Source organism: Carassius gibelio, chromosome B13 (assembly GCF_023724105.1).
Source record: "Carassius gibelio isolate Cgi1373 ecotype wild population from Czech Republic chromosome B13, carGib1.2-hapl.c, whole genome shotgun sequence".
NCBI lineage: Eukaryota > Metazoa > Chordata > Actinopteri > Cypriniformes > Cyprinidae > Carassius > Carassius gibelio.
This window is the reverse complement of record NC_068408.1, coordinates 11,207,866-11,230,105: the sequence shown is the minus strand read 5'-3', so window position 1 is coordinate 11,230,105 and position 22,240 is coordinate 11,207,866. Positions and strand designations below refer to the sequence as shown.

The following is a 22,240-nucleotide window of genomic DNA, read 5'->3' as shown; positions in this document are numbered from 1 at the left end:
ACTTAAAATGTTAGAATATTAAATCCTATTTATTATAACAGATGTACAACATTTGAACACAAAAAACACAAAGAAAACAAATCAACTGCCCATGCATTTTTTTTTTAAAGAATGTACTATTTGACTTCTTGCTATTGATACAGCAAGCAAAATATAAGTTGTTTTTATATTTATTTAATAACAGTGAAATGTCTGTGTGACATTCCTTGGTCCTTCTGGTAAGGAATTCATAAATAAGTGTTTCCTGAAATTAGATTTTCAATTTGTCTTGACCTTAGGCTTGCTGAAATATGCAGAGTCTGCATCCTAAAAAAAAAAAAAGATGATTCAGAAAATATATTACTGCTATTGGAGCTTAAATAAACCAGTTCAGGGATCTGTTTACACCCACTACTCACCAGTCCAGCTTTGAAGTTCTGCACACGTTTTTTACCCAGAATGTTTGTCAAGTACCAGGCCAGAGTTGGCGTGTACTGCCACAAATAGCAGAAAAGTAGAAAGGGCTGCTCGGCGATCCACATCTCTTTCACACGGTTGGCCAGACCTACCAGAGTGAGGTGAACACAGCGCTCTGTGGACATCTTATGTGTCTGATCACCAGCTGTGGCCACAGGCTAAAGAGAAATTAAAACAAGTATTTTTTTAGCTAAGCAAATGCAAAGGTATTTGACTACTATAACATTCATGTGTATATCTGTCTCTTTCCTGCTCAAACAACCGCGAGTGTTTGGGGTGTGGCTACTGTGACAGACTGATCAAGAGGGTGTTGAACTGACTTGTTATATGGGCAAATAAATCACGTTCGGTTACAGAAGTGCAAGCCAATATTTGTGTAAGACTTGCTAAAGTATGCAGACAACGTGGTTCTTTTACACAATGGAGGAATTTGATGGAATGGTAAGATTTGAATCTAGACGCCAAACTTTTTAGTTTTTCCTTCTCAACATTGTTAAAGTTAAGTTTTTCTACATGTTTTAGCTTTTTACGGTCACCCACAGATAAAATAGTAAGGTTTTGTTATAATGATAAAATAATATTAAACCTGTGTTAAGGTGGTTCTGCAAAGGATTGCATTTGAAAATATGATTTTTTTTGTAATTCTGCTAGGTGACACTAATAGTGCAGAAATGGCAAACTTCACATTTAAACATAAAAAAAAACCAACTGGTGAAATACCTTGCCAAGCTCCTCTGTGAATGCATTCTGAACAATGCTTGATATTACAGGTCCGGGACAAATGGTACTGATGGTGATGTTCGGATAATCAGAGAGTTCTGTCCTCAGAGAGTTAAAGAAACCCTGGAGAAACACAACAAACCAGTAGCTTTTTATTATTATCTTTTACGACTATTTTTAACAGACAATGCTGCATACGTGTTGGTAGATTCTCAGAGAATTCTCTCAATTTGCTCTCACCTGCACCGCATGCTTGCTCGCAGCATAACCTGTTGCCAGGGGCACCCCTACAAAGCCTGAGACGCTGCTGACGGTGGCTATGATACCACTACCACGGCGGATCATGTGGGGCAGCACCTGCTTAGTGACAGATACGGTGCCAAGGTAGTTGAGCTCCATAAGTGTCTGGTACACATCCAAATCAGCCTCTGTGCACAGCGAACGCTGCGTCCGGCCTCCGTTGTTTATCAACACATCTATCTGAAAATGCAGACACACAGGTGTGTTTTCTACAAACTTGTCTCTGCAAATTTCTAAAGTTTGCATGTTTTATTGTCATGTGAAGTATGATCTTGGGCTTACTGGTGCATTTTATGTTGAATAATTCACCCAAAAATGAAAAATGAGGATGCCTAACAAACATACAGCTTTTTGCTTTACAAGACATTAATTGACACACTTGAGTTGTGTGGATTATTGTGATGTTTTTATCAGCTGTTTGGATGGAATGCATTCACTGCAGTGGATTCATTGGTGAGCAAGTGATGTAATGCTAAATTTTTCCAAATCTGAAGAAACTCATCTATATCTTGGATGGCCTGAGGGTGAGTACATTTTCAGCTAATGTTCATTTTTGGGTGAACTTTTCCTTTAACCAGTGCATGAGTGCATACGTTCATTCTTTGGTGTTAATACTTGGAAATTCAATCAAAATCAGCATTCAGAAAATTACACTTTCTGGTGTTAGCAATGTTTCTGAAATAGAAGAAACAATAACAGAAACACTCTGAAGATTGGACACGAAATCCAGATGGCATTTACATCACCAAAGTGCTTCAGGGCTGCGGCAGTTTTTTCTTGATGTGATCCACGGTCCAACAAATCAAGTGGAAGGACTAGAATATCCTCATCTTTTAGAGAGAAGCGCTCTAACAGAAGGAGAGAAAGAGTGTATTTTGTGTCAGTAGGTCATGGTGTGGATACTTTTAGTACATAACTGTCTAGTATTGATGGCAAAGATACTTGAGTATACACATTCAGGGTCACTCTGCAGCTCTGAGAGAAGAGACTTGAATTACAGTCTACTTAATTGACCCCTGAAGGGTTTTATGTTTACTCCTGTCTCAAATGTTTCTCAGGACTGTTCATACCTAAACATGTGCGCTTTACCCTCTCCAGCTCATTCCCCCTGCGGGCAGACAGCACTAGCCGAGCTCCGAGTGCCGCGAGCTGATAGGACAACTCCTCCCCGATGCCACTCGAGGCTCCGGTAATCCACACAACTTTGCCTCTCAACTTTGACTCTATAAAAAGAAAATTAATTAATTAATTAATAAAGTTCAACACCATCACACTATATATTATTTAATTGATAATTATCAAAAAAAGGTGTATAAAGGTATAGTAATGGAAGTAATGGCCAACAGAGCAGTATGAACTCCAGTATATGGGTCAGTCTAAGAAAAATAAAGTTTTATAGTATATGGTGTGTATATGTATATATATGGCGAAGTGCAATGAGTTTAAATATTATATCGGATAAAAAAATATGTTTAAGAACTAATACATTGTATTACGCAATCTCAAGCTAAATTAATACATTTGAATCCATGCTGGGATATAATTGTTCCTTGTGAAATGGTTAATGGTAAGAGTGCGCTGACAGTTTATATTATATTAAAACTTGACTTGTGTGCAACTACAGCTACATTGTCCTTGTTATGGTGCAAGGTGTTTTTCAGAAGACATTTAACAGCTTATAAAACACTTTTTTTGTATTAAATTTTTTGTTGGGATAGAATATAGAGTTTGTGCATTATCTTTATGGAAAGTCTACATGAAAACCCAACATTTGTGAGAATATAAAGACATTGAAATAAAATAATGGCATCAACTGTAATAGGTATTCTATAGTCTCTAAATATAAACATGCAAATTAATGCAGACTTTATAATTTACTATAATGTTCCTGTCGCATACTGCCATGGTGACCTCTACACTACACTGGGCTGTTAGAGCACTTAACAGTCGTAGTTAACGAGAGTGCAAATACCATAACCTTGCAGGAATGTCACACTTTGTTGCATAAATAGCCAGATTTTAGATTGCAAACATATTTCTGTGTATACATGTTTATATACATGTATGTCTATAAGCGATTGTGAACCATATTACCTGGGCTGCTGCCGAACCTTGCCGCCCATAGTAAAGTCAGATCAGCGTCTGCGAAGATGAAGCGTATAAACTGCGTTAGTAAATAAACTGCGCTTCCAGCGAGAATCACACAAAGCCAGCATATATCCAACATTTTTGTATAAACGCCGAGAAACTTTGCAAAAAGTAGCTATTTTACAGAGTAAAGTTGGTGGCTGAATGCGCTGGTAACTCTTGCGCAAGCTGAGCGCTTGACAGATCCGTCAGCGTTACAACATGCTCTAACTGCTGCTTCTGAATCTGAACCACCAACACTGATGTGCTCAGAAAAAGCCAACGACCCGGAAATACAGCACCTACAGCACGAGTCAAAGCCTTCCGGGTTAGTCTTCTGTTTCAATGGTACACACTGCTTCACCTTTATTTTTAACATATCTATCTATCTATCTATAGCCAATATTTGTCCACTCGAAGATTACAAAGCTATATTATTTATATTCCATATATTCCGATGGCTTTGTATTCAGATGGATTTGAATAGGCTAAAACAGTAGGTAAATAGACAGATAGATATATAGACAGACAGACAGACAGATAGACAGATAGACAGACAGACAGACAGATAGATAGATAGATAGATAGATAGATAGATAGATAGATAGATAGATAGATAGAAAGATAGATAGATGGAAACGTGGAACTCTTAGACATTTGTTAAATCAAATGTATTATAAATAATTGCATTAGGCAGCTTTAACTATATAGTTTGACATGTTTTTTTTTCTCATTTATATTTTCCACCTAACATTGAAATCCATTTAAGTGTGTATAAAAGGGGCTTTTTTTGTAGTCATGTTAGATAAAAAAAAAAAGTCCAGTGCTTGAGAGTTGAAGGATGCAAGACTGGTGGTGATGGAGGCTTACTGGTAAAAGTACAGAGGGATGATGAATGAACAATGGCTAGGAAAGGATGCGATGGTGATGACAGAATGATGTACAGATGGAGGGGTGATGTTGATGGAGAGATGATGATGATGATGATGGTGATGTCATTCTTTAAAGTGCGCAGCCCTGCTGAATCCACATCCGGGTCCTGCGCTGCTGCTGGTGTGCAGAGATTCGGTCCCGAACGCAGCGGACCAAAATAGCGGTCAAACCCGACAATTTACACGTCCAGGACGCAGCATAAATGGGAATTATGCATCCCTGGTTTAAACAGATAAGGGTGATCCGCTCTTTCACAGACTGAATGCAGAGCAAAATAATCCGCCAGCCTGTCTCTCTCTCACCACCGCCGCGCTCAGTTTATATCTCTCTCTTTCTTTTCGTCCTTCTCTTTTATCTGTTTTTTTTTAGCTTCTCCGCAAAAGAACTGACCAGGAATTATTTTTAGTGGGTAAGTTTTTGAGCTTTTGTTATTTACCTATGTGAATGGCAGAGCTAGCCTGTTAGCATGTAAGCTAAGGGAGTAAGCGGGTGTTGTGTGATCTCGGCGGGCTGACCTGTCGCATGTTGCCGTCGCATGGTGCGCTGAGGGCCGCAGGTGTGACAACCGAAGCCAGAGGCTTCATTTGGCCTCTCGTTAGCATTTAGCTTGCTAGATTGTCTGACCTCAAACCATAACCGTGAGTATCTGCCAGGCTCTTAGTTCATTCTCTTTCCTGAATACTTTACTAGCCGTTTTCACTTTGTCTAAAATAAATGTTTCAGTCAAACGACCCAAACGTCAGTATTAGCATAAAGCTAGCGTGGTAACAGGCTCGCGACACGATGACGTAATGCGGAATAGAGACGCGTGAACATGCGGCAGACTTTCAGTTCACTGCTGTTCAGCACTAACAAGGGCAAAGAACATTGATTGCTGATATCTCACTGTAAAGAGTGAATGTACTCTAGCAGTAAACACAATCTGCAGTTGACCTGTCAAATATAAAGGGGTCAAAGCTGAAGTTTTATACATAGCATTGGTTTGTTGTTTAGAGTAGTGATAGATATTGGTATCTGTACTTTATGAAAACATATGAGTAGAACAATTTGTTTTGAAATGTAATATGCAAAATGACAATGCATTATGTAAAATGGCCATTTAATTCTGTATTTACATGTACATTTTCCCATACATCTGTGCAACATTTAGTGCAAAATTAAAATGAAAATTCAATTGTATAATTTACAGCAAGGTGCAGCAAAATGTTTGTAAATATGGTGATTTAAATGTCTTTTTCTTAAATGCATTGACAGTTACACTTAAGACATTTAAATTGCATTTTCATTAAATACCCTGCGATCAGTTTAGACTAGTCAATGTGGAATTGAAAATGCATTCTGAGGCGATCATGTCCCAAACTGTGTGCCCAAAACTTTCAATCATTATATCAAGGTATGGCATTGATTTTTAATAAGTCAATTTGTGGCATGTTATGTGACAGCTGCGTCTAGATTGGACTGGTTAAGTGTCATCTGGGGCAGGGAGGAGTTAGCAGCGTTTTCTGTATGGTCACGGCAGGACTCCAAACTGCGACCATTTTTTCTGCCTGTGTGACTTAATTTTGTGTGCGGTTGCACTGGCACGACCACCGCATTGTTCAAGTCATAAGTGCTGCCATTTCTGGAAGAGTAAGTCTGGAGTCCTGGATCACAGGCATCAACCAGAGTGCTAAAAGAGCAAGAGATCTTAAGGCATGCACAATGCTTCGGTGCCACAGGATTTGCGCTCTATTATGGGTTAGAAGAGAGGAAGGCAATAACGTGTGCACCACACCAAACGTATTATACTCAGCGATGCTGTCTACACTGGATGCGATGCGACACAACAACTGTATATTAGGAATACTTCGATCCGATACTCTGTATCTGTATAGGCTCCAATACTGACATTTTTTGAGGATCGGGTATCAGTCAGACGAGACCAATCCAAATCCGATTTTGTGCATATACTATTTTATTATTGTTGAATCAAGGCTATCATTCTGGCATGGCTACTACTGTTTCATTTGCGACACACGCTGTACGCGGTAGACCAATCCAGATCTCTCTACGGAGTCTGGACCAATCACAAAAGACTGCGCCATCTGACCAATCACAGCAGTTAGGGCTCACCGAGGAGGGGTTGTTTGAACTGATTGTTTTAACTGCTTTGCACAAGACGTTTATGAATTTTTTATAAATGAGGACAAATTAAATCTATTTTCTGAGGAAACTAACATGTTTTTTGACCTTGTATGCATGTAAACTTGTTTAAGGAGACTCGTAAAACAATATTAGCAACCTTAAAAATGGCATAATAGGGGCACTTTACAGTCAGAGCTTGTGTTACTTTTTTTCAAATCCATTTCATTCATATGTGCTGCAATTTAAAAAGAAAAGATCTTTTGCTACTCCCATTTCATTAACTCATGTTATCAATGTTATCAGTAGGCATTGTCAATTTTTCCTGTTCTCCTGTTCTTTAGATCGATAACCTACATTAAATTGGCTTTAATTTTCACATATGAGAACTACACTACAGAACAAATTTTTTCTCGACTGTCAACATGAGTAAGCCTATCATTCATCTCTGCAAAGATATAAACGGTGTTAAACATTTACTTTTTCGATTTCAAAAGGGTTAAAGTTGTAACATTTGAACAGGGTTATTGAACTGTGCAGATGATCGGTGTGGGAATATAAGATTACTTTGAAAGTTACTATTATATCATTCTTGTACCGCTAGTGTCATCACCAAACAGAATTGTCTTTCATTGTTGAGACAGACATATCATCCTGCCCTAAACATATACCACTGCATATGGCTTATCTAATTTGTAATAAAAATAGCAACTGCATTTTAAAATGTTTGCTGTGCTTGTTTGTGGAGATGCACAGTTTGGCCACACATTTTGTGATTTATATATTATTGTTAATGTTATCTGAAAAAGACAGTGAATTTTTATTCGTAGAAGTTGAAGTAGTGGTAATTTAAAGAAGTGCTTGTGAAGTTTGTGGTAGGTAATCGAAACTAAAGGTATTTGAGAATTGTGAACTTTTCTTGTATTGACTGATGAAATTCGGTACCTTTAACTACACTATACAGTATTACATTTTCAGCGAATCGTGCGGCCATATATCTGGCCCATTTGGGATGTGAATAGTTAGTAATTAGTGTTTTTTTTATGTTGCTCATCACTCTCAAACTTTTCTTTTCTAGATTCCTAAGCAGCAGTGATGGGTGCATTTCTGGACAAGCCAAAGATGGAGAAACACAATGTCCATGGTGAAGGCAACAGCCTGCGCTATGGCCTGAGCAGCATGCAGGGCTGGCGTGTAGAGATGGAGGATGCGCATACTGCTGTCATTGGTCTGCCCAATGGCTTGGACCCCTGGTCATTCTTCGCTGTTTACGATGGGCATGCAGGATCGCAGGTGGCACGTTACTGCTGCGAGCACCTCCTGGAGCACATCACCAGCAACCCTGACTTTCAGGAAGGAGGAGGAGGTCCACCAGTGGAGCCCAGTGTGGATAGCGTGAAATCTGGAATCCGTACTGGTTTCCTGCAGATTGATGATCACATGCGTCAGATCTCAGAGAAGAAGCACGGTGGTGCCGACCGCAGTGGCTCGACGGCTGTCGGTGTGATGATCTCACCCCGCCACATCTATTTTATCAACTGCGGAGACTCGCGGGGTTTGCTGAGCCGTGGAGGGGCTGTACACTTCTTCACACAGGATCACAAACCCAACAACCCCTTGGAGAAGGAGAGGATCCAGAACGCTGGGGGATCTGTGATGATCCAGCGCGTCAATGGGTCCCTGGCAGTGTCCAGGGCTCTGGGGGACTTTGACTATAAGTGTGTGCATGGTAAGGGTCCCACGGAGCAGCTGGTGTCACCGGAGCCCGAGGTGTATGCTATCGAGCGGTCCGAGGCGGAGGATGAGTTTATTGTTCTTGCTTGTGACGGGATTTGGGATGTGATGGCCAATGAGGAGCTGTGCGATTTTGTTCGTTCACGACTGGAGGTGACTGACGATCTGGAGAGGGTCTGCAATGAAATTGTAGATACCTGTTTGTATAAGGTGAGTGTAAACAGACTTTTACCAGCCAGTCAGATGAATGCTTTTGTCTATTAAAAATACAGTGAAAGGCAATAAATCATTTCAAATAACTGCTGTCTTTACAAACTTACTGTTTATCAAAGCATCCTGAAAAAAAACCTAACTCCGTTTCGATTAAATATTTTTAACATTGATGAAAATTAGAAATGTTTCTTGAGCACCAAATGAGCATATTAGAACGATCATGTGATACTGAAGACTGGAGTAATTGCGGGTGATGAGGCTCAGGTGATCAGGTGTGCATCATCACACGCCACCAGCCCTGGTTCTTCCAGTGCCCTTTCCTCTCTCACACACCCACTCCTCTCGGGAGCCTGGTGAAGGGCGGCTATTAAGGGATGGGGTGACGATAATTAAGGGGGAGGCAGCCGACTCATCACAACAGTTATTTAAAACTCTGTATTGTACTGTATCAAATAAACTTTGATCAAATAAATGCAGCTTTGGTGAGCATAAGAGACTTCTTTCAAAAAGAAAAAAATCTTAAGACCTCAAACTTTTGTACCCCTGAAATGTATTACTTTTTTTTTTTTTTTTTTATAATAAGCAAAATTAAGGAAGTTTAATGTGATGCAAACAAATGTAACAAGTAATGGAAAATTTGATGTTCTTGTTTCTAATTATATATACATTTTTAATAGCTTTATCTACTTCAGTACTATACAATGAACATATGTTACCCAGCTGTATTGAACACAAGTGGGTTTTTCTTTTCATTTCTGTACTGACTGAGAGATGGGTTATAACACAGTTCTTCCAATTCTGAATCTTGTCTCACATTTTTCCACAGTGTTTCATTGATATACAATTTTGATGAACCTCTCCCTTCTTCTGTGTTTGGACAGGGAAGTCGTGACAACATGAGTGTTGTGTTGGTGTGTTTTGTTAGTGCACCGAAGGTTTCCCCTGAAGCTGTCAAAAGGGAAGCGGAGCTTGATAAATACCTAGAGAGCCGAGTAGAAGGTATGAGCTAACCTTTACTGGCCTTATGCTATTAAATGGAATCAGTAATTCAGCTGGGCCAAACTTGATTGCTCTGAATTGTTGATATAACAGAGATCCTGAAGAGGCAGGGGGATGAAGGTGTTCCCGACCTGGTATATGTGATGCGCACGTTAGCATCTGAGAGCATCCCCAACCTACCACCTGGAGGAGAACTGGCCAGCAAGTGAGTAATACACAATCTCGCTTTCTCTTTACTTCAAGTTTCAAATCCTAGTGACCTGTCCATCCCACATTTTGTTAACCATTGGTGGGTAATTCTCACAGAACCTTTCAATAACACAGTAACATTCAAAAGGTTGGGGTTAGCTAAGACACGAAAGAGACTTGGGTCTGCACCAACAGCTCTTTAGTTGCTGTACTTGAAGAATCACATGTGAAGTTCCATTTTGCTTTTAATGAGACCGCTCAGTAGGATTTGCTACAGAGGTGATGTTTCCTTGCCCTTTCTTTCTTTCTTCACTCAGAAGATTATACCTGTCTCTGTTTTTGTCATAGACGGAGTGTAATTGAAGCAGTATACAACAAACTTAACCCATACAGGAACGAGGATACAGTGAGTACATCAGCCTGACTGTGTGCAGAAATGCTGGGATGTTTGCTTGCAAGATTTATTTTTGTTCTAGAATTAAGTTGCATTGCACGATTTTATTGTTTTGTCATCTTAAGTGTTCCAGAGTTTCGTTTTTTTTTTTTTCTCTCATTTGTGCATGTTTCCATCCTATTCCATAATATCCTCTCCATCTGATAGTGTTGGATAGGCTGAGCTGTGCTTTGGAAAGAGTTTTGGTTGAGTGCAGGGTTGAGCCCCTCAAATTTAATATTTAAAAGAATAAAAACTTAAATGTTGATTGAAATAATTTGTATTAGCTTGATTGAACGATTATAACTTTCTTGGCTCAGTAAAGTTCTTGATCTGAAAAGAACTTTATTACATAAGATCTGATGCTACTGTATAGGGTTGTCATGGTATTAAATTTCAATAGTCAATACCAGTGATATCTGCTAATTCTCCAATAGAATCAATTTCAATACCACAAAACAGAAAGAATGTTATCTAACACACTTTATTTAAAATAATAAACATTATAAAATATTAGCATTTACAATTAAAACAGTGACGTAATCAAGTTTCATTTTTAAATTTTTTTAAAGTAATAACTTCAAAGCAAATGAACAACAATAGGAAAAATAAAACTAGGCAAGAATTTTGACCAAGAAGTGCTTTTGAATGCTTCTAAACATAGCTGCATTTAAGCCTGAAGTGTGATTGCTCTTTATGATAGTGGACTTTTAAAGCATCGATTACAAAAGTGAGATGGTACCTGGTTTTACCAGTGCCTTATAAAGACTGGTGTATAATTTTTTTCTTCTTCTTATCTATTTATTTATTTTTCAAATATGGACTTTCTTAAGATACTTTTGGCATCCCTAGTGGCAAATGCATTGTGATTTGTGATTTTATTTATTTTCAACAAACTGATTGTGTATATTCGTTTTTGTTTCATATAGACTTGACTGAAAATCAGGCACCTCGGGTGCTCTTTACTTCAGCACTCAGCACTTGATTCTGATGCTTTTCATGACTACCAACCTTGACCTGCCACACCTCAGGCTGTTCTTCCAGTTCATGTATTTTTACAAACCGGTTCAAGCCTTCCCAAAATAACAATGGAACAATTCATTTTCAGTCATTCATTTTCCTCTCTTCCATATTTATTTAATAATTTGTTCATGTCATATTCATGTCATATTTATGTTTATAAGGGGCAGTTCAGCCTGCTAAGTGTGAACCCTGATTGGTTGGTGTGCATATTGATGGGCTTACGCTGTTTGATCCATTGGTGATATTTTTCTTTCTTTTGGGGTGGTGCTTTGCTTTTAGGTGTAGTCTCATAGATCGCTGGGGTTGGGTACACCCTTACAGGAACCTGTAGGTTTTTGAGGAAGACTTTAAAATATATATATATATATATATATATATATATAGTTTACAGTTCTACAAAATAATGAGGGTCCCTGTGAACTGGTGTAAAAAGGCCCAGAGAAGCTGTTGTGACTTTACTGCTTATATTCCAAATACAGGACTTGCATTTGTCTCCGCAACAGTTTTATTCCAATAACTGAGCAAATCTGAATTTAGGAAACTGTTACAATAGAACCACAATAAATCTGTCTTTTGGATCACTGGACCCAAATATGTATATCATTGATATGGGGCACTGTGATATAACCAAAACTGAGATCTCAATTGCTTTTATTCTATTTTTCCCGTATTCAGTTTAGTATGGGTTTTTCCCCAACCCAAGGAAGCATCCTCTCCAGTGATAGTAATAAACAGCAGTATTTACATACCTAAACACTACCATCCAAAAGTTTGGAATCAGCTAGATTTAAAATTAATGAATGAAGACTGATATTCCCATTGTTAAAAAAAATCAAAATAAATCCATTACAAATAAATGCAGTTCTTCTGAACTTTCTGTTAGTCAAAGAATCCTGACAAAAATATAGTTTCCACAGAAATGTTAAGCATTACAACTATTTTCAACAGATAGTAATAAGAAATGTTTCTTGAACATCAAATCAGCAAATTAGAATGATTTCTGAAGGATCATGAGACACTCAAGACTGGTGTAATGATGCTGAGAATTCAGCTTCACCATCACAGGAATGAAATACAATGTAAAATAGAAAATATCTATTTTAAATTTTTGGTAATATGTGGTAATGTTACTGTTTTACTGTATTTTCAATTGATCAAATAAATGATTAAATACAGCTTTGGTGAGCAATGTCTTTAAAAAACCTTTTCAACTTTTGAATGGTAGATTATATAACCAGTTCAATCCTTGCAAATCATAACTATGTAATTTATAGCCCTAAATGTATGTAATAATTGCCTACCTTTCAGCATCACAATGATACTAGCTTAATTATTACATTTTTAAATAACTAATCCTGCAGTCTACATGTTTATCTGTAGCATATGTCTCAAGTCTGTTCAAGTTTTGTCTCTGGAGTTCGCCACTCTAACCAAGTGATTGATGCACCACAAAATCTCCAAATAGCCTGTTGGCACACAAGCAGCATCAAGTGCTGTAATTTTCTGTCAATTGCAATCAGCGTATCAGTCTGGCCATTTAAACCCAAGTTTTGGATCTCTCCATCATTTCCGTCAACATTTCCTAGAATCATTCCTGATTTATCTTCACCTGTGTTTCATACTGTCTCACACACAAACATGCTTTTTCCTGAGTGGTTGGCAGTTGGAGCTTGGTGGGATCTCACAAGCTGCTCTCCTCCTCTCTCCATTCAAGGATTCTGCATCCACAGATGACATGTGGTAGCCCCACCCCTTTAAACACTGCACAGAGTTTACAACCCTCCAGAACCCTGCACAACAAGCTTTCCTACAGGACCCGGCACCAGAACCCTGCACAAGAACCCTCAACTACTACAGAACCCTCACAAGAACCTACTACAGCCCAGCCCAGCTGCTCTGGACTGTTCGGAGGAAGAAGAGGAAGCGAATGAGGGCTCCCTCCCCTTGTTCACATAATGTTCCCTCTCAGTGCTAGGCAATGTCACCTTCTGAATATGTTCTGCATACTCTTCTGACTCAATTTACTCTTTTCCCTAATCCTTTTAACCTTAACATCACCCTCTTAAAATTCACCCACTTTTTTTTTCCATTTATATATATTTTTTTGGTGTAATTAATTTCATTCACATTTTCTTGTGTGTTTGTATATTTCAGCTTTTATTTTTGTGAAGTGCAATTGTCTTGTACAAAGAAAAGCCTGTATCAAATGCAGCTTTAGTTTCAAGTTTATAAAAATAGAAAAAAAGGCACACCTTTATTGCCCTGCCTGCTTTTGTTTCCTCTCCAACCGCTGAAGCCCAACACATCTGCTCCTCATCTGCTTTCCTTTCACTTTTTTTTTTTAAACAAAATATAACTTTTTGTATTGTTACTTTTTAAGTGAAACGGGTAAATTATATGGGCTCACAGTACAGTAAGCTTTTTTGTAAATCTCACTGCACAGATGACCGTAATCGTTATGTTCTCTCAGTACTACTGTTTTTCTTTTTCTGGTGGGGTGGGTCTATTATTTTCGCCCCTTGTTTTTTTTCTCTCTCTGAGGAAACCGCTTTAACTTAAACTAAGCTGAAATTGTGTGCGTGGTTGTGTGTGTGAGAGAATGAGTGAGTCTTATGAGAAATGCAAGAGGTAAGAGGATGCATGTTTGATCCATCAAACTGTTTCCATTGTGCAAATTTTATGATGTGATTTTGTTACCTGATGCGCTAACCCTGATCCTCTCTCTTATAATCAACACTAGGACTCTTCTCTACAGTGTTCTGCACTACTGCAGCTTCTTGATTCTTGATTTGTTTTAAGTTGGTCTAGGAACGTTGTAAATGATCTCCTGCACTTGCTGGAAAATAATTAAGAACTGGGACAGGCCCTATTAAGTGCATTTAGGTGTGTGTTTGGTTGTCAGTATGGTTTGAATGGATGTGTGAGATTGCATGATTATTGTGCTTCAAATTATGTGGGTTTTAATGGGAATATTTAGGCTTTTGACACAAATGTATAAGGCTTTAGCTATAGTGCTCGATCACCCATCTGCACTGCTGAGAGAGTGATGAGTGAATGCTTTCTGAGATTAACACTCAACTCAGATTTTTCTTCTATTTAAACCATTCGCTTCATCTCGTGTTGATTTATGTTATCAGTTTCTTTTTTTTTCTCGATGTGGTGATTTCTATCTTTTTCTCTCTCTGGCTCTCTCTTTTTAAAGAACAAATACAGTGTGATGCAGTGAGCTGGCCTGGTTTTGGCCAGAGCATGCATGTGTTCCTCTGACCAATAGGGAGCGCAACAGAGTACTGTTTGCTGCTAAAGAGTGTGCTTGAATCAGTCGTTCATTCATTTGAATGCTCTTAGTTAATATTATCCCACACCTTTCCCCCCCAATGCTGTATGTAACCTAGTTCTGAATTTATTTAACTGTATATTTTTCAGAGAGATTGTCACTTGTTCACTTGTCCTGATTGTCTGAACCTGTAAAATCATAACCCCCCCAGCCCCCCCCCCCCCTTGTCCTTACATTCCCAAACTAAATTTTACTTATGGAATAGATTATATGAACAGGAATTCCCTTGCGTTTAAATAAATGTTAAGTTAGCTTTTTAGTCTAATCCTGTGTATTTGCATACTGAAAAAAATGGTAGGTAAAAAGATCACTACTTTGAGTCTTTTCATGAACCTCACAGGGTGATTTATTAAACTAATATTGTAACAAAATGACAATCTAACCGTGTATGGCTAATGTTAATGGAAAAATCTCCCTGTATCCTCTATGCTTTCGGCTTGTGTTATAACACGGGCATAAAAATCATTGTGTTTGTGTGTGGATTGGTGAGCTGTGTGTTTTCCCAGTGGAAGCTGGAATGTTGTGTAATAGGAGATTCACGAAATGAATCTAAAATGAACACAATGTTTTAGGATGGTCTTAGAGGCCAGGATATGTTCATGTGTCTTTAAGCTTTTTTGGATCCACAAAGCTATGTGGAATCACTTTAGGAATGTAGACACGAGGAACGAAGACTCTTAATAGGATTCTGTTGGCTTGCTTAACCCTCAGTCTGGTCTTATACAGGCTTAAAAATCACTTGTAGGAAAATTAACAAATGATGTGTGACTTGTTTAAAAAAAAAAAAAAGCCTTTTGTTGTATATGCAGTTTTGAGGTTCGTGAACTGCTATTATACAGATTCTCCTTTTTTGTAAGACTTCCAGATGGTTTTTAGATGGGGCGGGTCAAAAATAGTTTGTTTTTTTGCAAGATGGTCATAAGCACAGGTCTGTTTAGTGAGGAGAGGATATGGCTTACAGTCAAACATAAAAACCCAGTTATAAATGATAGAGATGTTTATGAATGTGTTTTTACTAAGTCTTGTCGCTGAAGTTGACAAGGGCATTTTGCAAGGAATTCTATGACACATGAACTATCGCGTTTGTTAATGGCGCATAGATATTTTGCTAAATATGCGTCACAAACTCTTTGATGCCATGTATTTTAGGTTTATGCACTGAAATCCTGTTTTTGTGGTCTCTTGCTCTGTAGTATTAGCTTGGTAGCTCATTTCAGTTTAAATTATCCGGACCTGCCTTCTAATGTATAAACCAAGTGATTAATGCAGCCTTAATGCCTTTTGCAAAACCCCACCCCCAAACCCTTGGGCTTTACTCCTATATTACAGAGCTCTGTATGCAAACACACCACAATATTTTGCTAAAGGGAGCTAAATTTTATAGCAGTGTCTAGTTCCGTGGTTCGGCCTCATAGACACACGTATGGTATTTTACTCTGGTGAAATCCCACCTCCTACCCCAACAGGATTATTTTTGCTGATGTCAGTCATCTGCTGTCCTCATAAGCTAAGCTATTTTTGTTAAACAATTGATATGTATATTTGTATTCATTTATAAATATGTACACAAAATGAAGTGAATAATCAAGGATAATCTCTCCTCCCTGTAACCCACTGTGACCCACTGGTCGTCCTCTTAACTGTTCCACTGTCCATTTTTGTTTTAATCTTTTCAGACTGGAAATAAACCTATTTTATTTGAAAAAAAAAAAAAAAAAGTGTAATTGTTTTTTATGTTGCCTTTTCTACAAGGAGGGCTGTTATTTTTTGTTGTTTTGGTGATTATGAAATGACAGCTCACAATGAAATATGCTAAATAGAAATTCTAATAAAAAATTTTTATTTTGCCTTTTTTAAAAGCAGTGCTCAGAAATTATATGCAGGAATTGTTTCATCAAGAATGCATCATCAAAAATGATCAATGCAAGTTATCTAAAGTGACAGTAAAGATATTTAAAATATTGCTATTTCAAATAAATTCTGTTCTTAAACTTTTTATATTTATCAAAGAAAAATGAAAAAAGAAATGTAGCATGGTTTCAAAAATATTAAGCAGGACAATAGTTTTCAGCAATAACGAGAAATGTTTGAAAACAAAATCAGCATGTTAATTTCTGAAGTCTCAAGTGACACTGAAGACTGGAGAAATGGCTGCTGAAAATACAGCTTTGCCTTCACAGTAATAAATTACATGTATTTTTGCTGCATTATTGTTTTAAATGCAAGCCTTTGTGAGAGCATCTTTAGGGACTTCTTTAAAAAAAAAAGCTTTGTTTTGCTAATCTTTACACTGACCACCAGTATGATCCGAAATTTGTGCTTGGACGCTGCACTTAATTTGGTTACCATGTCTTGTGCTTTTGGGTTTTCTGAGACCCATAATTTAAAGTAAATGTAAAAGCAGTTGTAATGTGACTTTCTTTTTGTGTTTTGAGATTTCAGGTGGATTTGGCCTCTTGTTTCTGAAGGGAGGGCCAGTAAAAAAAACAAGAAAGATGGCTTCAGATGAAATTCAGTTTCAGATATAGGAAAAAAGTGCTCCGGTTTATTTCCAATATACTGTTTATTTTCAAGCAACATACCCTAAATATGAGTCATATAATGCTCACAGCATTTCAGTCACCGTTATATTTGGGAACCAGCTATGTGATTTATTATAGCCTGTCCACTGTGTCCTTGAAGTTATTAAAACACTTTCATTTTAGAGATGAATGGCTGGTCTCTATTTAACAGATTTTTCATTTGCCTTTCATATGTTGATGAATTTGTAATATGAGTATTGATGCCTCGTTTTGACATCAGTCTTAAAATGAGAAAGCAAACGTACATCTTTTGTGCTAAATCTTTTATACTTTACATTGGTCAATTAAAAAGGTTTGGTGTTGGAAAGATTGGCCGGAGCTCTTAAAGATTGCTTTGTTTTTAAATATGAGAGACACTTCTGCATTTTAGAAAAAGCAAGAAAAAGGAGTTTCGCTTCTCAGGCAAACTTTTAATTGTAGTCACTCATATAACATTCAATGTTTCTATTTGGGTGATGTCAGCCAATCTATTTTATAGATCTGAGAAGTTCTACTTTATTTTGTCTTTAAGCAGCCAGGTGGGGGCAGTGTGAGTTGGAAAAAAGGAAGTGACTTGAAGTGGGGCCACTGTCAAAACCAGTTTAGAATGAAGAGAATATGAAGGAATATTAAGCCGCTGGTGTATATCTTTGCAGTAGCCCAAAAAACATTGTATGTGTCATTATTATTGATTATTGTACATTTCCTACTGTTAATACATCAAAACTTAATTTCTGATTAGTAATATGCATTGCTAAGAATTCATTTGGACAACTTCAAAGGTGATTTTTTTGCACCCTCAGATTCTAGTGTTCAAATAGTTGTATCTCAGCAAAAAATATGGTCTGATCCTAATAGACCATACATCAATGGAAAGCTTATTTATTCAGATTCAGATTATCTAGAAATCTTTTTTTTTTTTATTGACACTTAAGATATATATAGCTGCAGCAAAATGGAAATTGATTAATGTTTGATCTTCTCAAAACCTCTCAAGTATCCATAAGTCTAACTCTGATAAAATTTCATTTTGCATGTGAACCAGTGAAAGCTGCTAAGGTAGATATTGAGTAGTACATGCAAACATTCACCTAGAATCTACAAGAAGTGTATTTAAGAGATAGTTTACTTTCATTCTTTTTAACTTTTTTTTCCCCTGTGAAATGCAAAAGAAGATTTGATCATTTTTTCAAAGTTTTTTTCAAGGTATTTGGTTTCCAAAATGATTTAAAATATCTTCATGTTCTATAGAAGAAAGAAATTCATACAGGTTTGGAACAAGTACAGCAACAATACAGCATTGCGCAGAAGGCACACAACTCCATTATCTGTGAAATCTGTCTCTTAGACTGCCTAAAATTTGCAGACAGACTCTGACGTTTGGCAACTAGTGTCTTTAAACCAGACAATCTGTACATGTTGTATCATGTAGTGTTGTACAATGCAGAGAAGAGAAGTTTTCAATGCATGTATACAGCGTTTCTATTCACAATATAATTATAGACAGTGACTAAAGTGAGTGAACCTCGGGAGAGCAGCTGGACCTGATGGGATTTCTGGCCGTGTTCTGAGGTCCTGCGCTGGTCAGCTCGCTGGTTTGTTTACATCCATTTTTAATGGGTCCCTTGCTACCTCAGTGGTTCCCAACTTCTTAAATAAATCTGTAACCATCCATGTGCCTAAGCACAATAACCCCTCTTGCCTGATTGACCATCGTCCAGTTGCCCTCGCGTCAGTAGTCATGAAGGTCTTTGAGAGACTTGTGAAGAACAACATTTGCTCCTTCATGCCTGATACTTTGGATGCTAATCTTTGCCCCAATAGATCTACTGATGCCAGCTTTCATGTCTTGCACTCTTCACTCATGCACATTGACCGCAACTATGGGAACTATGTAAGCCTGCTATTCATCGAAAGCTCTGCTTTCAATACCTAGTCCCCATCAGGCTAGCTTCTAAACTCATGGACGTTGGCCTGAATTCTTCACTTTGCGAATGGATTTTAGACTTACTCACTGGTAGACCTAAAGTGGTGATGGAAGGCCAGTTCACCTCCAACACCGTCACCCTGAATGAGGAAGCACCACATGGTTGTGCCCTGAGTCGTCTGCTCTACTCTCTTTACACACAACACATGGCATCTTCCCACATCCCCACATCTATTATAAAATTTGCTAATGATACTGTGGTTCTGGGCCTCATTTCCAACAGCGAGTCTGCATACTTGGATGAAGTAGAGAAAATTGAAATCATGGGGCCAGGACAATTGTCTCTCTCTGAATGTGAGCTAATTGTGGACTTCAGGAAGAGACAGCACCAGCCCTATACTCCTCTCATGATCAGTGGGACCCCTGTGGAGAGGGTGAGCACCTTCAAGTATCTTGGTGTAAACATCTCTGAGGACCTGACGTGGACTTCAGACATTCAAACTAGGGTTAATAAAGGCAGGCAAAGACTGTACCATCTGCGACAGCTGAGGAAATTCAGGGTTTCACCAGGAATCCTGAAAACTTTCTATTCAGGGACCATAGAAAGTGTATTAACTCAGTGTATCTCAGTGTGGTACGGGAACAGCTCCAGTCAAGACTGCAAAGCCCTGCAGAGAATTGTGCACTTAACTGAGTACATCTCAGGGTCTGCTCTCCCCTCTCTGCAGGACATCCACCTCAAACGCTGCAAAAGCAGAGCTGTTAAAATCATCAAGGACTCCAACCACCCTGGTAACTGTCTTTTCATTTTGCTGTCATCTGGTAAGTGCTTCCATAACCTGATGGCAAAAACTGAAAAACTAGGGAGGATCTTCTTCCCGCAGGCCATCAGTTCCTAAACCCAAACTCAGTCTCTTAACATCAACATGACTTCACTTAATAATAAGATATTTAATATACTGACATTGTAACTTTGACACAGCAATTTCTGTCATTTTTATGTATTTACTTTTTTTCACAGTTTAACACTGAATGTCATGGAATTTGTCAAATTTTGAATGAACTAATAAAAAAGTAGGTCATTATACTTAGATCAAATCATGATATGGTCTAGTATTTGTAAATAAAAAGCCGTAAAATAAAAGCAGGTTTCATTTACTGCACACATACTGAAGCACATGATGCTCCCAGTGGTTTCAGCATCTGTCTTCTTACTAAAATAAGGATGTAAACACATGTAGAACAACTCCAGAACTGCTCTGAGAGTTGCTTCATGAGCATTTGACTGTTTTATTTAAGTAAAGCTAGCTTCACATGATATACACAGAACTATAAAAGTTGCTGTCCTCCGTCACAGCTACCTGTCAAAATAACAGTCCGGTTTGATTTAAAGACATTGTGCCTACTATTTTTCCGTTGAATGTATGTAGCCTACTACCACTACTAAAATGAAACCAACATTATTTTTTAAAGGAATAATCACACAACATTTCTTCCATCTTTTAATTTTAATAGTACATTTCCTTTGTTTACCAAAAAAATAATTTTCAATAATTATAAGATAAAGTAATTTAATTTTTTAACTACTTCATTTTATAACCAGAAAAAAGTAATTAATTACACGTCACAGAATTTCTGAAGGGAAAAAGAATCATAAAAAGCTACTTAAAAAAAGAAAAGAAAATTATGTTATAATAAGACATGCTAAAAGTACAGAATATGGTAACAATTAAATATATGGTAAGAAAAAAAATTATTTCATAGAGGCCTATACATGTAGTTTTTGTCAAACTTTAAATAAATTGATATGGAAATCTAAGTTTCATGATTTTATTAAGACAACCTTTTTGATTAATAAAATGTAATTTAACTATTAAAAAGGAGTAAAAAAAAAACAGAATTCAAAAAAACGTAAACAGAAATATTTGAATTTGAAAAAAAAAAGGATTTCATAGGGCCCTAAGCCTTGTTTTTTTCTGTTATACTGTATGTGCATGTGTATGTTTGCAAGGAAGAGTTGAATCCCTTTGCTGCAGCTGCACGGATTCATCCTAGTCATACAAAACAGCTCAGCCAGCCGATAACAGACAGATAATATTGACTCTGCTATTACACTTCTGTTCTCTTTTGTATCTCTTCTTTCTTATTCTCTCAACAGTTATCACTCTATTTTGCTGTACACAGTGTGTCGTTCTCAGCAACTGAAGAGCACTGCTTTGTGAACAAATGTTGTGAAATTAGGTCTTTCTGTTTAAACCTTATTAAAAGCTCTTGGGTGTGTTTTTAACTTACTCTGTGAGGATTTGAGTTTTGGGATGTGCTTTCTCTACCAGCCAGTGTTTTTTATTTGTATGTATTTGCTTTGATTGGGAGCTGAGTTTGTATTTTAACCATTAGCATGCTCTGTTGTGCTCAGAATGGCATGTGCATTTCTGTAGTCAATTCTTTCTGTTCTTCTCCTCCAGGATCCAGACATCCTTTTCTTCCGAGGTTTCAGCTAGATGCAACACAAGTCCTCTCCTCTTCTTTCTCCTTTTCTCCTTTTGTCTGTTTATGCTTTTAAGGCTTATGCTTTTTAGGGATGATAACTTTAGAAGATCTCGAGAATGAGCATTATGTTGTTTAGCACTTGCACAGGTAGTTTTGCTTCGCTGTGATGGTTGTTTTTAGGATTTAGCTTACTCATATTCTTTCAGAAAGATATACATATATGTACTACGTATCAGAATTTTGGGGTCAGCAAGTTTTTAAATGTTTCTGGAAGAAGTCTCTAATGATCAATGAGAATTTGTTCGATAAAAAAATTCAGTAAAGACAGTACTATTAAGAAGTGTTACAATTTTTTTTTCTATTTTATAGCATAATTTAAATTACATTTCTGGGTAATTTATTCCATATTTGGTGCTCAAGAAACATTTTGTATTATTATTAATGATGAAAACCATTGTCCTGCTTACTATTTTTGTGGAAACAGTGTTTAATTTTTTTTCATGATTCTTTGATAAATGGAAAGTTCAAAAGAACAGTATATATTTGAGAATATAATGGATCCTTGTTAAATAAAACTATTCATTTCTTAAAAATAATAATAATAATAATAATTCTTACTGACCCCAAACTTTTGAACAGTAGTGTCTTCATGTAAAACGAATAGTAAATTCTTAAAG

General features: G+C 37.3%; 2 protein-coding genes across 5 annotated transcripts; one reads left to right on the top strand and one right to left on the bottom strand.

The window, feature by feature from the left end:
- Positions 1–10: 10 nt before the first annotated feature.
- On the bottom strand, positions 11–5,088 carry dhrs7 (dehydrogenase/reductase (SDR family) member 7). 2 transcript variants are annotated; one of them, XM_052571789.1, is made up of 8 exons: positions 5,052–5,088; positions 3,571–3,618; positions 2,547–2,699; positions 2,218–2,324; positions 1,417–1,656; positions 1,177–1,299; positions 399–614; positions 11–306 (listed from the first exon to the last, which is right to left on the bottom strand). In XM_052571789.1, the coding sequence occupies exons 1-8, from the start codon at positions 5,071–5,073 to the stop codon at positions 259–261; spliced, it is 957 nt and encodes a 318-aa protein (XP_052427749.1). In that variant the 5' UTR covers positions 5,074–5,088; the 3' UTR covers positions 11–258. The 2 variants fall into 2 exon arrangements, with proteins under 2 accessions (XP_052427749.1, XP_052427748.1); XM_052571788.1 differs by lacking the exon at positions 5,052–5,088 and having other exon boundaries at positions 3,571–3,884.
- ppm1aa (protein phosphatase, Mg2+/Mn2+ dependent, 1Aa) lies at positions 4,616–21,960 on the top strand. 3 transcript variants are annotated; one of them, XM_052571784.1, is made up of 6 exons: positions 4,616–4,945; positions 7,736–8,601; positions 9,486–9,603; positions 9,697–9,808; positions 10,141–10,198; positions 21,539–21,960. In XM_052571784.1, the coding sequence occupies exons 2-6, from the start codon at positions 7,753–7,755 to the stop codon at positions 21,572–21,574; spliced, it is 1,173 nt and encodes a 390-aa protein (XP_052427744.1). In that variant the 5' UTR covers positions 4,616–4,945; positions 7,736–7,752; the 3' UTR covers positions 21,575–21,960. The 3 variants fall into 3 exon arrangements, with proteins under 3 accessions (XP_052427744.1, XP_052427747.1, XP_052427746.1); XM_052571787.1 differs by lacking the exon at positions 21,539–21,960 and adding an exon at positions 12,963–15,951; XM_052571786.1 differs by lacking the exon at positions 21,539–21,960 and adding an exon at positions 11,155–12,423 and having other exon boundaries at positions 4,617–4,945.
- Positions 21,961–22,240: the final 280 nt, after the last annotated feature.

Bases quoted from the DNA above. Each gene is read 5' to 3' on its own strand.
- dhrs7 (XM_052571788.1), bottom strand. From the start codon at position 3,703: ATGTTGGATATATGCTGGCTTTGTGTGATTCTCGCTGGAAGCGCAGTT. The intron at 615-1,176 runs GTATTTCACCAG...ATTTCTCTTTAG, and splicing joins TCACAGAGGAGCTTGGCAAG to CCTGTGGCCACAGCTGGTGA. The intron at 307-398 runs GTGAGTAGTGGG...TTTTTTTTTTAG, and splicing joins AGAACTTCAAAGCTGGACTG to GATGCAGACTCTGCATATTT.
- ppm1aa (XM_052571784.1), top strand. From the start codon at position 7,753: ATGGGTGCATTTCTGGACAAGCCAAAGATGGAGAAACACAATGTCCAT. The intron at 9,809-10,140 runs GTGAGTAATACA...TTTTTGTCATAG, and splicing joins GGAGGAGAACTGGCCAGCAA to ACGGAGTGTAATTGAAGCAG. The intron at 10,199-21,538 runs GTGAGTACATCA...CTTCTCCTCCAG, and splicing joins CATACAGGAACGAGGATACA to GATCCAGACATCCTTTTCTT.